Consider the following 16252-nt stretch of genomic DNA (forward strand, 5'->3'; position numbering starts at 1 on the left):
AATAAAATCAATATGTGATCTAACACTTAAGCTATAAAGTTTTATTTTTGGGTTTGCTTATAATAATAGTTGCCTTACCATATCAGAATATAAGCTGGTTATATGAAATGATCACATGACTAACCAATGAAAGTCGTTTCTGGCTGCTGTTAAAAGAGGAAATTTATTAATAATACCTAAATTATTAAAACTTAACTTATTCATAATACCTAAATTATTTTTCCACAATAACCATCGCTCAGATGTTATATGATATATGCATTGTTGCACTCGTACTAATGTTTTATCTTTGTCTCTACTTAAAGGAAATATGCCCACGGGACATATTAACTGAAATTATATTCTCTAATGGATCATTGAAGCTCTATTATACTGAATTCCATTATTATTCGGCACTGGTTTTATTGATAATCTACCAGTGGATGTCGTTGTTCTCTCGAATGTCACTGCTGGAGATGAAGGAGCGCAAAGCCCTGCGTAAAGACGCGTCCGGCGCCTTTCTCAATAGAGCAGATACGGCGAGAGAGGGAGAAAGGGGGGCAAAGTGAGTGTCTCCTATCACACTAGAGCTCAAACTAACGGGATCTGCTTATATCCTCTACATGCGCAAAGATTCAAGAACCAGACAAGTGAAAGCGCGTGTCCGATGTACTCGAGGAAAAGGAGAGCCAGCGCTAACTGAGATTGTTTTTTGACTTTTCTGCTTTTGCTGAACTGTTTGACGGTGGTACAGTGACCTGTTTGGAGATTTCTTTAATTGCGAACGCGTAATTATTGTAGTGGTTTTAGATCAGGTATCCAGGAGTTTGCCCATGTGTTGGAGACAGATTCAGATTTACATTAGTTTTTATCTGGCATCGGTTTGATCATAGCGGTTGAGGACTGATCAAGCTCAGACTGTCAACTGAATTGATATCCCTGTAATATCTGCAGACCCGGAACGCATCTTCTCATTAGGACGCACAGCTGTGTTTCAGCACAGGAGAGGCTGAGGAAGGCGCGCGAGGATGTTGAGGGTCTCGGGTGCTTTGGTCACTTTGGTGACTCTCTGCTGTGTGTTCAAAGTGACTGTCGGCGGATACGGAATGAGCATGTTCGCCGCTCAGACCTCCCCGCCGGATCCGTGTTACGACGAAAACGGACAACCCAGAAGATGCATCCCCGACTTCGTGAACGCTGCGTTCGGGAAAGAAGTGCGCGCGTCCAGCACCTGCGGCAAAACGCCGAGTCGGTACTGCGTGATCACCGAGAAAGGGGACGAAAGACACAGAAACTGCCACACGTGCGACGCGTCAGACCCGAAGAAATATCACCCACCAGCTTACCTGACCGACCTGAACAATCCTCACAATCTCACCTGCTGGCAGTCGGACAATTACCTCCAGTATCCTCAAAACGTCACTTTAACTTTATCCCTGGGCAAGAAATTCGAGGTGACCTACGTGAGTTTGCAATTCTGCTCACCTCGACCGGAGTCTATGGCGATCTTTAAATCGATGGACTACGGAAAGTCCTGGGTGCCTTTCCAGTACTACTCGACCCAGTGTAGAAAGATGTACAATAAGCCCAGCAAAGCCACGATCACTAAGCAGAACGAGCAGGAGGCCATCTGCACAGATTCTCACACCGACATGCACCCTCTCTCCGGCGGGCTGATCGCGTTCAGCACCCTGGACGGGCGACCCTCTGCGCACGACTTTGACAATTCTCCCGTACTTCAGGACTGGGTGACTGCCACTGACATTAAGGTGACTTTCAGCCGCTTGCACACTTTCGGAGACGAAAATGAGGATGACTCGGAGCTGGCCAGAGATTCTTATTTTTACGCGGTTTCCGACCTGCAAGTCGGAGGCAGATGTAAGTGTAATGGACACGCGTCACGGTGCGTCAAAGACCGGGATGGAAACCTAGTGTGCGAGTGCAAACACAACACAGCCGGAACAGAGTGTGACAGATGCAAACCTTTTCACTATGACCGACCCTGGCAGCGCGCAACCGCCAGAGAAGCCAACGAATGTGTCGGTAAGTCCATCATTTTTTTCTGCATCATCTCTGGAAAGCGCCTACGGCGAGAACATCTCACCAAAGATTGTTTCGTCACATGTGCAATTTGTTTGAGATGAGTTAGAAACCAGCCATGACTGCCAAGTCAAAAGTGCGGGTGTTTTCTTTTTAAACGCAAGCATTTTGCTTGATGTGAACTTTCAGGACCATTACAGTATAGCAATGTTCAAGTGACAGATTTATGGAAAATTTGCGCAATGGTTAGGGGAAAGATAAAGAAAAAAAAATCTAAACATGTAAGACTTAAATATGATTGGAGTTAAGCAGCCAGTAGGTAACGACAGTCTCCATTACTATTTATCAAACATTTAGAAACGATTTTCACCGATCTCGACTTCGAAGATCTTTTGGTTTAAAAACATAAAATATAAGGACATAATTACCAAATCTACAAATTCACTTCTGAACGATTTATGCCTTGCAAAATTTGGGTTTTCATTACAAAAAATAAACATTAATATGGAAATGTAATAAGCCTGTATTTAGCTTACGTGCTTAATGCTCACCTCGTTTTATCAATACGTAAATATTAAGGAAACAAGAATTTGTCGCCTTTCCAGTATGGCTTGTTTTTTAAGGAGTACGCAATACACGAGATATCGTTCGGTAGCCTACTTAAATAATAATGTTTAAATGATATCCGTAGTGATTTTTAATAATTTAGGGACAAACATATCATAATATATGTTGCTTTAAAATTAGCATTAAAAACAAGTAACAGGTGTCTGTTATTGCATCAAGAAAGACAAACGCGTCATATTTTGTCGTCTAAAGAGCATTGTGATAAAAACCTAAGAAACATTTCGTGTTATTCATTCAAATAAATGTACAAATAAAGTTAGACACATATATTGATGATTATTACTTTTTAAAAATACTCTTGAATAAAATTGTTTTATTTCGATTCATGTTTGGAGGGTGAAAAATAAGAATAACTAGAATGATCAAATTAAATGATTAGAGGCTAGATTCCCATATAATTTAAATATTTTATACGCATTGATATTTTATTAAGCATTTGTAAAATAATGTAATACAATTAAATAAAAATATATTTGAAATACACATTATCACTGCGTAATAAAACTAGCTGGGAGAACACTAATATAGCCTGCGTCTTACGTTATAAATTAAGGAATAAAGCCCTAACTCTTAATTGAATAACAAAGGACCTAAACAAAATTAAATGTCATCATTTGTACAAAAAAATTCAGGCCACATAAGCTGATCTAAATCAAGCTGCCAGCATTCTTAAAGCAGTCACTTTGCTTTATGAGTGCAGCAGCCTGAAATATGTATTAAAAGTGTAATATCTAGTAGATGCATTCAGTAGTTATAATAATTATTAATTTAATAATATAACAAATAATAATAATAAGAAGAAAAAGAAGTAGAAGAAGAATAAGAAAATAAGAACATACTTCAACTCTATTAAATAAAATTAGTCAAAGGAAAAAAATACTGGATTAGTATAATTGCTGAATCTTACAACGTAATTAAAAAAAAATAGACCTGGAATATTTGCTTTTAATTTTAACAGTCCTGTGGCTTTGGTATATATATAGTCCTCATTACTGATTTTTATTTATTTTTGGCAATGTGAAAACTTTGAAGTAATCTGAATCCGTCAGCACTGAATGAGAGTGTACTGGGAATTGGACATGGAATTAATGTCCAGTCCTGCATAAACATATCTGAGTTATACCCAAATAAAAAGACCCTGATAATCATCACCTGTCAGACACTTTTGTAGCAAAATTTGCACCTGCCCAGTGACTTTTCAAAGACTGTCTAGACTCATCTTAGAAAAGAAGACCTTGTTCTCTCTCTACATGTATCTGCACTCTGCAAATATAAACAAACTAGGTTTAGACGCCACTGTCACGCAGGAGAAATGAATTGCTCCCCTGTATCCTTGACACTTTATTTTTACCGGGGCCTGCATGTGTGAGTCTTGCGTGGGGCACAAAAGATCGTCACTCATAGCATCCATCTTGCTGTCAGCGAGCCGACGCTTTTTTGCAGAACATTCCTCGCCTGTGTTTTTTTCCTGAGCACAGTGCCATCAGATCCACTGCTGAAATGAAAAGAGGGGGCAAGAGAATGAAAAGGAGTGAAGAAGTGAAAAGAGAAGAGTGAAGGGGTGGGCAACGTTAAAGCAAACAGAGCTTAAACAGGAGAAGAAAGAGCCGCGTGACACCTCTGAGGGAGGGCAGAGCCCGAGGGAAAACCTTTGTGTGTGTGTGTGTGAGTGTGAGGGCAAAATACAATCAAACACCTACAGAAACACTATGGCAACCTCTCACTCATAACCCAAATCTAAATATGGAAATATAGTGTGTGTTGTAAATGATCTGACTGAGTTTTGGTCCTCTTTCACCACTACCGTACTTTAAACATTCCAGTATTTCAATGTGTGGATCTGATGGGCTCTGTTGGTACTAATATATGTTCATGTACTAGATTGAATTCTCACCAAAAGGAAATTTCACCACAGATCTCGAGTTTAACTGGAACGCTGTGCTATGTTTTCCATTTTGTAGGTACAATATAGGGCAAAATGATTTGAAACAGAGGTAATGAGAGAGGTTTTAAAGTGAATGAAAGGTAGGACAAGAAATTGTGTTGAGAGAGAGTGTTTAAATGATAGCGATCGATAAGCGGGATTGCAAGAAGACCCAGGTTTCACTTGAATTGCACTTAACTGATTGGATCCTCTAGTGGAAATGGACCTGTATGAACCCCTGAGAGCCCCATTAATGTGGCCTTAGGATATTGATCAGCTTGTCCCATTGAGAGACATAATTCTTTAATGCATCGAAATACAGTCTGAAGCCTGTCAAGAATATAAAGTGTGGGGAAAGAGGAATGTCACTCCGTACTTTGGCGGGAAATGACTCAGATCATTATATTGCATACAAATCATTGTCAAGTATTAGTTCATTTAGTTCAAAAATGCTTTAAACGATACACTCGAAAAATGACTTATTTAAAATTAGCTGAAACAACATAATTCTTGTTTTGTTTTTTTTTTGTTTTTTTGTTTTTTGAGGAAGAACCTAATCGTTTTATGTTCAATCTACATAAAGTTATAAAAACGAATAAGTTAGCTTAATTCCTTCAAGTTGTCCCAACACAAATAGATTGTGTGGAAATCAGCATTTTTACAGCGCTTATTATGTAAAAGGGGACTTTCAAAGTCAAAATTATTATCTTAATTAAAAATTATTATCTTAATTAAAAAAATATTTAAACACAATAGTTTTAATAACTATTTTCTAATAACTCATTTATTTGACTTTATCATGACAACAGTACATATTTTTTCTATCTATTTTACAAGATACTGGTGTTTAGCTTAAAGTGCAATTTAAAGGCTTAACTAGGTCATTAGGTTAATTAGATAAGTTAGGTTAATTAGTCAAGTTATTGATTAACAGTGGTTTAGTGGTTCTTTTAGTTCCGTAGATGAAAAAAAGATATTATTGGAAACACTTGGGAAATATCCTAAAAATAATTTTATAGGAGGGCTAATATATTTACATTAATTAATTAATTCATTAATTTGTCCATTTGTTCGCTCATTTGTTCGTTCTTTCATTCATTCATTCATTCATTCATTCAAGTAGGCCTGTCACAATAATCAATATATAGACTTATCACAAAACGCATGGACATGACCTCAATCATTTTTCGTGATGCAATATAGAGTTGAAGTCAGAATTATTAGCCCCCCTGAATTTTTTGTTTCTTCAACACATTGCTAAACATATTATTTTTAATAACTCATTTCTAATAACTTATTTCTTTTATCTTTGCCATGATGACAGTACACAATATTTTACTAGATATTTTTTAAGACACTTCTATACTGCTTAAAGTGACATTTAAAGGCTTAACTAGGTTAATTAAGTTAACTAGGCAGGATAGGGTAATTAGGCAAGTTATTGTATAATGATGGTTTGTTCTGTAGTCTATCAAAAAATATATAGCTTAAAGGGGCTAATAATTTTGACCTTAAAATGATGATTAAAAAATAGAAGTCTGCTATTATTCTAGCCGAAATAAAACAAATAAGACTTTCTCCAGAAGAAAAAAAATATTATTAGACATACTGTGAAAATTCCCTTGCTCTGTTAAACATTATTTGGGAAATATTTAAAAAACAAAAAAAAATTAGAGGGGGGTTAATAATTCTGACTTCAACTAAAATATATATACAGTTGAAGTCAGAATTATTAGCCCCCCTTTGAATTTTTTGTGGCCTGTTCCATGTCCTGTGGCTCTGTTTAAAAGTCTAAATTAACTTTGTTAAACATGTTGCTTTTTCCTAGTTCTTATACATTTCACTTTTTAAAATTTGTTTAGGATACATACGTTTTCACATTTTGATTACAATGCCTAATTAAGAATAAAATATCATCTGTTTTTTGAAAGTGTACTTTCATCATGATGCTTTTATGTTCATAATTGCATTATATATAGTTGAAATCAGAATTATTAAACTAATTCAACTAAAATTAAATAAATTGCATCATTTTTCTATTTTAAATATTTCTCAAATAATGTTTAACAGAGCAAGGGAATTTTCAGTGTGTCTAATAATATTTTTTCTCCTAGAGAAAGTCTTGTTTGTTTGATTTCGGCTAGAATAAAAGCTGTTTTAAATTTAAAAAAAAACATTTTAAGGTCAAAATTATAAGCCCTTTTAAGTTATATATTTGTTTTCGATAGACTACAGAACAAACCATCTTTATACAATAACTTGCCTAATTACCATATCCTGCCTACCTAATTAACCAAGTTAAGCCTTTAAATGCCACTTTAAGCTGTATAGAAGTGTCTTGAAAAAATATCTTGTAAAATATTATTTACTGTCATCATGGCAAAGATAAAATAATTATTAGTTATTAGAAATTATGTTTAGAAATGTGTTGAAAAAAATCTTCTCTCTGTAAAACCGAAATTGATGAAAAAAATAAACGGGGCTAATAATTCAGGGGGTTTAATAAGTCTGACTTCAACTGTAACTAGTAGCAAACATTGATTTTAAAAGGACAATAATATTGTTTATTGCACTAAATTGTGGTGCAATATATTGGACAACAAAAATTTGATATCATGACAGGCCTACAAGAGCTTCCCCAGTGTTCTAGGTTGTCTATAAAAGACTGTAGCCTCTTTTTTAAATGACAAACTTGGAATGTTTTGATGGAAAATGAAAGGGATTCGGTTTTTACACATGCGTCTTTCTACTTTTCTTTGACACATGAAAATAATGATTATGCAATGTTCAAGATAATGCACAAAGTGTCATTCTGTAAAGTCATAATGAAGTGTAAGCACAAGCAACAAGTAAGTTTAACCTATTTATATCTGCTCCACAGTAGGTAATTCCACTATGAAATCACTTTCATTTCAGTTGTAAACCTGTATCATCGGTTGTAAACCCATACCATCAGTTGTAAACCTGTATGTAGCTCAGTTTAATGTTGTGTCAGTTCAGTGTCATACAGGTAAATGTGTACATTTTGCAAAGCTGATTTATTTATTTATTTATTGCTGAATTCTTCTTACAATGTGCACTTGGTTCAAAAATCCAATTTCAGCTGGACTGAAAGAATAGATCATAAATTTTAAGCCTCATTAATCTAGCTAGTTGAAATAATGTCAGTCTGTTTTTTGCAAAATCAGACTCGTAGACTTAAAAAAATATCTTAGCTTCATTCATTCGTTTTCTTTTCGGCTTAGTCCCTTTATTAATCTGGGGTCGCCACAGCGGAATGAACGGAAAACGTATTCAGCATGTGTTTTACGCAGCAAATGCCCTTCCAGCCGCAACCAATCACTGGTGAACTATCTTAGCTTCATCCTGGCACATTTACACATTAATGGAACTACAGTTAACCATGCCAATATGCACCTGGCATAAAAAGCAGAGACAATGTCTAATTAATTCTTCTAATATCCTATTCCACATTGCATCATGTTGTAGCTTAGATATGCTCTAAGCATCAGTAGCTCAATTATAACTGCACATGAATTGGATTGTCTTTCAGTAGACCAGAAAAGGCAGCGATAAGCGCTTTAGTCAAGAGAAGGGAAATGTTTCTAGGAGGACTACAATTATCTTGATGACAGAAGGGTTTGTGTTTAATCTCACACTGTGGTTTTAGATGACTCAGGGATGTTTCTCTGTCCTCTATTGTTGGAAGTAAAGCATATCGCTGTCAGAATCCAAATGGTTCCCCTTGTGTTTCCCGCATGTACTTGTTTCTCCGTCACAAAGTTAAGTTCAACTCTCTAGCATCTCTCCCACATGCCAAACCACAAGATGACTGCCAGTTTGAACAGATTGTCTCACATAGTTACTGCATGATCTCCAAGGACATAAATTGCACACTTGGAAGTGTTTTATAGCTATATTGGGCCTGATTCTAAAATTCATGACTGACTGCAGGTTGAAATGTAACCAGGACATTTTATTTACAGTATGTACAAGAGGAAGTAAAGAACTGTCAATGTGTTCTTTGCAAATGTAAAACAATGTTTGTAAATGTGTAGGAATTTAATTTGTTCTGCTAAAAACTAAAGGAGATATTTTGAGGAATCTGGGTAACCGAACATTTGCTGATCCCCACTGACTTTAAATTAAATTAAATTAAATTAAATTAAATTAAATTAGCAAGAAGGTTGCTGGTTCGAGCCCCAGCTTGGTCAGTTGGCATTTCTGTGTGAAGTTTGCATGTTCTCCCTGTGTTGCAGTGGGTTTCCTCTGGGTGCTTCGGTTTCCCCCGCAGTCCAAAGACATGTGGTACAGGTGAACTGAATAAGCTAAACTGGCCATAGTGTATGTGTGTGAACACAAGAGTGTATTTCCCAGTGTTGAGTTGGGGCTGTAAGGGCATCCGCTGCATAAAACGTATGATGAAATAGTTGGTGGTTCATTCCGCTTTGGCGACCCCTGATAAATACTGTAAGAGACTAAGCAGAAGGAATTAAATTAAATTAAATTAAATTAAATTAAATTAAATTAAATTAAATTAAATTAAATTAAATTAAATTAAATTAAATTAAATTAAATTAAATTAAATTAAATTAAATTAAATTAAATTAAAAATTCTATGGAAATTAATATTCATAACATTATATTTTTTCGTCAGAAGAGAAATGAAATTCTTTAAGGTTTGGAACATTACAAGGAGCAAAAGATGACAGAATATAATTTTTTATGTTACTTTAATTAGGTAAACAACCCAGCAAGCACACAACATCATAAGATGTTAACATTAGGTTAGATTTAGGTCATGACGTCAGGTGATCAAAATTCAATGTCTAGCAAGCATCTAAAGACAAAGTTTTTTTGACGTCCAATAACGACGTCAAATAACATTGATATTTGGTTGATTTTAGGTTGTGTTGGAAAGTGACCAAAATCAAACGTCTGATAGATGTCATAGTGGTAACGTCCACACAACGTCAAGGTGTAACATGATTAGACGTTGGTATTTGGCTGATTTTTAGGTTGGACATTGGACATTGACATTGACCTGACACTGGGTTCTGATGTCAACCTCATTTTTATTTTCAAACGTTGAGGTACATTGGGGTTTAACATCAATATGATGTCATGTCAACATCCTGTGCCTGCAGGGAAGTTTGAAGATCCAAACAGATTTACGATGGTGCAAATGTAAAACGTACAGCTCCACTGATTTTATATGATCACTTCATTTGCTAAACAGAATGAAATGTAAACAACTGGACACAACAATTAAACTTTTGACATAATTTCAGACAGTCTTAAATGGTAACAAATGGTGACATCATTTTAATTTTGGGGTGAAATTTTCCTTTAACTAAAATTTAAATAAATGAAAGCATTATAATAAACCACTTTTAGATCTTCTTACGGAGTTCAGTAATAGGATGTTAAATGAGTTTTTCTGATTTCTCAGACAATCAGCCAATAGCAATCTCTTTGTTTGTGTGTTGTCTATGCCAGTAAAAGCAAATGCTCTAGTTAATGTTTTAGCTGCCACATGGCTTTTATAAATCAACGTCTCTAATCTTCAAAGCTGCCGATGGATCAAACTGTCTCACCTATCAAGCAAAAGAGGGTGAGATGTGAGACGGGAAACCTGACGGGGCTTTTGCACTTTGCTCTGCTGCCTTACTGTTCTACCTCTCTGTTGTTCAAAGAGGATAAATGACATGTAGCGTTCATTTCTCTAATCCAAATGGCCACATTTCCCAGAATGCTTATCAGTGTTTACTGGTGTTCCACTCGAATTGTAAACCACAGGCAAAAAAGACCTTCTCGCATGCGCTTAATTCTCACATGAAGCGCCTTTATGCTCTGCAGATGCGGCAAACCCTGCGAACACAAACACCTCGAAGTTCGAAACCACCTGTTTGTGATTGTACAACGTGAATGTTTTTTCACTAGCAAGTGGGCAAGCTCATTAGCTCTTTCATGTTACTCCATACCGGCTGGCAGCTTTTTCGAAAGGAAGGTTGATAAAAAAACAATGTTTTCGAGAATTTGGACTCAGATGCACAAGCTCAGCCTCTTCAGGAGAGGCAGAGATGTAAGAGAGCATTGAGCTGGCTGTTGTAAACCTGTGGGGCAGGCTGTGTGTTTTTGAGAAGGCCCAGACCTCCTGGCGAGATCAGTGCTGGCGGAAAGCCCATGCTGAGGCTCTGCTGCAGGGGGGTGAGTATATTTCCAGAGCAGAGCCTGGCTCTAGAGCCCAAACCTCTGCAGCAAACTTAACCTGATGCCTGCCAGGTTGCAGCGCGCCAGGCCCAAACCAGCCATCTGCATCTCGTTTAAGTAGACGCCACCACACGCACACATACACGGCACATATCGCATACACACAGGATAGTATATGTAAGAATATGATAATGTTGCTGCTTTTTCTACTAATAGGCAGTTTTAAAGTTCAGTATGCATCTCCATTGGGATGTTCTTGCTTTAAGGAGCCATTACACATGGGTGCAAACTCATTAAGGGTCAAAAAGGTGCAAGACCCTGCTGTACCTGCTATAAAAATAAGAAAAAGTTCACCTGACATTGTTTTTTATGTTTAGATTTAACAACTTAAATATAATGCTAATGAACTATTGGTCAGCTATTGAACTCCCTTTCAATAGTCTATGTACTGAATCATAAATGTACTGAATCTAAACATTTTTTCACATTGTTCAAAAATGGCGGGCATCCATCTGCAATAAAAATGCATTTTAGGTTTTATAAGAGAATTGAGGACCACCTTGAACAAAGTAAACTTGTTGATAGAATTTAAATAAAATATTATATACACTACCGGTCAAAAGTTTGGGATCAGTTGGCTTTTTAAATGTTTTAAAAGCTTCTTCTGCTCACCATGGCTGCATTTATTTTGTCAAAAATACAGTACAAATTGTAAACTTGTGAAATATCATTGCCCTATGAAGTAACTGTTCAAAAGTAGTGTATCATTTCGTTTAATAATTTATTCCAGTGATTTTAATTATGGATTTTCAGCTTCATTAATACAGTTATCAGAGTCACATGATCCTTCAGAAATCACTCTAATATTAATTATTATTATTATTATTATTATTATTATTATTATTATTATTATTATTATTATTATTATTATTATTATTATTATTATTATTATTAATGGTAAAAGTAATAAAAGCAATAATGACTGGAGTAATAACTTTGTTCCTGTGCCCAAGTTGTGAAAGAATACTGTAAAGTGAATCTGACATTATTTTTTTTTTTTTAAATTTCACTTTTCACTGGTAATTGTCCTTTTTTTAAGCAACTGGACACCAACACTGATTGTAAATGGGAGTCAAAACAATTCATTCATCAGTCTGACAATGTTTAACGTTGTCCAAAGTTCTGTCTTCACATCTTATTACATGTACATCTGTGGTCAGAGCACTTGAATATTGTTTTGAAATACAATGATCCTGCTTGTTATGCAAGGACACATTGACAGCTGCAAATGGATGAAAAGTGTATATTGACAGGAAAGGAATATATTAAGTAGAACGATGGCTAAAGAACAGAGAATATCAAGCCATGTTCCTTTCAAGAGCTGAAGCCTGCCGGGACTGGTATTTAATGCTTTTTTTTTTCCATGGATCGCATGGCAGTGTGCATGATGTGTTATCATTCATGCTGTTGTAATTTTATGATAGAGTTAAGTTGGACTTTGTTGATTGTTTGTTTAATTATGAACAGCTGATAATACTCACAGATTGTATATAAGATCATGTAATTAGCAGTGAACCGGCACATTGAAGAAGGCCTTCAGCTAAAATGTCTGTGATTACTTTTTAAACTTCATCTGGAATGAATCGCATAAACATCTTAATGCATAAATATTTAAATGAGAAAATCTTGAGGAAATTCATTTTCATCATAACATGGAGTGAGGCAGAACATTCCTACTTATACAAAAATTAATATTAATGCAAAATTGATGGTTGATGTGGTTGTCACAAATATATTCCCATTTCAAATAATCTCAGACTGGTAATGTTTATGACCTACTTGATATTTTAAAAATCGTAACATTTAAATGAAGACCTCATAATGTCCTTATAATAAGACTGAAATGATACAGCTTTAGGGCCCTATCATACACCCGGCGCAATAAGGCGCAAGACGTGTTTGGAGCGATGAGTTGCTATTTTGAGACCAGTGCAACCCTAATTTTCCCATTTTCACCACATTGTTTAAATAGCAAATGGTGTGTTAAGGCGCATACATAAATATAAAAACCACTGCCTCCATGTCTTCTTCATCTAGGTTTTTTTTCAGTTTGTTCATGACAACTTGCTTTTGTATAATGTTGTTATTATTATTATTTATATGCAAATTTATATTTGTTTTAATAATAACAAGCTTAGATTTTTCCACCTGTTGGGTTTTGGACCATAGAACGTGTGTTTGGATATAGTTTTTTGACTACACTTTTGTTATAATTGTTTATTTATTCGTTTGCTGGAAATTAAAACTGAATTTAGAAATAGTTTTGAAACAAATCTTTGTGCTTAACAGCCAAAATTAAATATGTAGGCTAATGGATGTCTTCTGTCGAGTGTGTACAACACTGTTTCCTTGTCCACGAAAGTAAAGGAAGAGAAAGAGAAAGTAAAGAGGCCGAATTGAGGAGGCTTGTTCTTTATCCTCGCGCAGATGGTCCGTTTAACTGTTTTCTCACTTGTGAATCTTTCAGTTTTACACTTTCAAAATTTGACATGTAAATACCAAATGCACCATGGCATGTTATTTAATGCATGTTATGCTCAAAAAACACCCATAACTCATTAAGAGAATAAACACAACCCTGTTAGACCACACGCCATGGCGCAAACCGTATTTTCCCATCCTTAAAATAGCAAAAGTGGATTTGGACATGCCCTTAATGCTTTTGCACCATGGGCTTTAGACTTTGTGCCTAGATCGTTAAAATAGAGCCCTTAATGTTTATAAGACTTAAGATTTGCCCAGTAAAATGTATATGACGGAAACTGATCTCAAGGCACATTGTGTCTTTTTTTACATTTTGGATATTAATCATATTGAGTTCATGATACAGAGATGTCAAATAAACCAACCAGCTTTTTTTTCCTTTGTTGTGAGAGGAACAATAGAGGAATTGCTTGTTCCCACAAACATACAGTATCAAAAAGGGACAGCATTTACAAGACAAAACGGCATGGTTAAGACATTATATTGGGCTTTCTCTACCTCCCTTGGGTAAAACATTCATTTTTGAGGCTTTTGGTTGAAATTGCTTGTCTCATACATAATAGAGCACAGATTCCCTTTACAACCACTTGAACAGAAAAGTTGGAGTTTTTTTTAAAGAATCTGAAAGTTTCAATATGGAGGTGAGTGTTTTGATGGAATCTGGGTTGCTTCTGCTCAGAACCGCTTCTCATACACACTTATGACTTATTATGACTACTCTTTGTAATTTCAGGCAGGTTCATGTTATCACTTAACAGATTCAAAGTTGTTTCTTAGGAACACAGCGCATGTCATCCCTCATTGTCTGCATTGTTAGTGTGATGCAGAAATAAAGCAGTCTCCACATCACTGACGGGAACCAGCTGAGGATAAATTGGCTGACTCTCACAACACAAACATTATGTCTCGCGCTTAGAAGTCTGATACTGTTCACACAGGGTAAATAATACTCACTTGGATTTGTTTAATAAAAGTTAGCAAATATACTGTACACTCACTGGACACTCTTTTAGGTACACCTTACTAGTACCGTATTGGACCCCTTTTGCCTTCAGAACTGTCTGTCACCAACAACCATGCCACGTTTAGAGTCACTTAAATCACCTTTCTTCCCCATAAGGATGCTCGGTTTGAACTGAAGCATATTGTCTTGACCATGCCTAAATGCATTGACTTGCTGCCATGTGATTGGCTGATTAGCAATATGCTTTAACAAGCAGTGTATCTAATAAATGGCTGGTGAGATTCTTGATGAAGCCTTCATGATCTTCAAAAACGTGTGCTACATGCTAGGTCACACCCCAGCATAACCACTTTTTACAGCATTCGTTCAATAACATAATTGCAACCATTGCACGTCTTTGTCTTAGGTGTGTCGTGCTCGTTTCTAGCTTAACATTACAAGTTTGCACGCCCCTTCTTTGGCTGTGAATTTTAGCACTATAAGGACAGCTTTCTCATATATCATACAACTGTGTAATTTATTGTCTGTTTCTGCATGAGCCTTGAGGGGAAGACACAGTTGACTTCACTCTTGATGGCATTAACAACTCTCTTAAATCACAGCGCTGCAGTGCTGTTTAGACCCTTGTTGATACCTGTTTCCTCAGTCAGCGCCAGCCGGTGATGTTTATAGTAGGCACAGAAGAGGATTGTCTGCTCGCCTATTGATGTCTGGCCCTCGAGGCGAAGAAACAGCTAAATGAATTAATTGAGCATTTTATTTAGTAGTGAAAGCTTGTGTCAGCCTCTCTCAGCTGTGGTTTGGCAAAACACAGGAATAAATGAAGTCTGTCATGAGGATTCAGTGAGACAGATGATTGTGAGCAATTTCTTTTTTGGCACAAAGTAAGCATGAGTTCTATTTATTTATGTATTTCTAACATATGGAGACGTAATATGTAGTGTTTGATTGTTATTATGTTACTAACAGTTACTGGGAGTTTTTACAATTCTGCTTAACATATTTTGATGGTCGCCTTTAGAGATGCCGTTGACTATGAGACTCTGTTGACTTCTGCATGTCAACTATAGTAGAGTATTCATAGTAGAGTATTAATAGAATTATAATGATGCATTTACACTGAAAGAATATCTAATACATTTTTGCATATGTTTGACTGTGTTGTCAAAGTGACCCTGTTCACACAGATCTGCAAAAGAATGACTGAAAATACTGCGTTATGCATGCCAGGTCAGTGGCTGGCGATGTCAAATTACACTGCTACATACGTACATACTGTTCTACTGTATGTACAAATACTGTCCTTAAATCTGCTATTGTTGAATGTCACATACTCATGCCTGGCTATAGACTAATGTGTAAGGCGTACTCATGACTAGGGCCAGACAGAACCTGCAGACATTTTTTTGCTAAATTTGCGCATTTAGGTGGAATAAGTGTTTAGGAGAATCATAACTTGAAACTTTGTGTATGAAATGTATGAAATCAAAAATAATAACATTTGAACTTTTATTTAATACAATTAGATCCACTTTTTTTTTTGGTAATCAAGTCATTATTAGCCCCCCTGTTTATTTTTATCCCCAATTTCTGTTTAACGGAGAGAATATTTTATTAAACACATTTCTAAACATAATAGTTTTAATAACTCATTTCTAATAACTGATTTATTTTATCTTTGCCATGATGACAGTAAATAATATTTGATTAGATATTTTTCTAGACACTTCTATACAGCTTAAAGTGACATTTAAATGCTTAACTTGGTTAATTAGGTTAACTAGGCAGTTTAGAGTAATTAGGCAAGTTACTGAAGATTATGAGTTAGGCAAGTTACTTAAAAAATAGCTTTAAAGGGGCTAATAATTTTGACCTTAAAATGGATTTTAAAAAAGATTAAAACTGCTTTTTATTCTAGCTGAAATAAAACAAATAAGACTTTTTTCCAGAAGAAAAAATAT

General features: G+C 35.7%; 1 protein-coding gene across 1 annotated transcript in view; it reads left to right on the top strand.

The window, feature by feature from the left end:
- The first annotated feature begins 522 nt into the window (after positions 1-522).
- ntn1a (netrin 1a) overlaps positions 523-16252 on the top strand; it is a 121275-nt gene continuing 105545 nt past the window's right edge. Inside the window, exon 1 of the mRNA XM_056459830.1 lies at positions 523-2022. Within this exon, the coding sequence (XP_056315805.1) occupies positions 1008-2022 (1015 nt within the window). The 5' untranslated portion in view covers positions 523-1007. The remainder of the gene's footprint in view (positions 2023-16252) is intronic.

Source organism: Danio aesculapii, chromosome 6, assembly GCF_903798145.1.
Source record: "Danio aesculapii chromosome 6, fDanAes4.1, whole genome shotgun sequence".
In the NCBI taxonomy this organism is placed as follows: domain Eukaryota; kingdom Metazoa; phylum Chordata; class Actinopteri; order Cypriniformes; family Danionidae; genus Danio; species Danio aesculapii.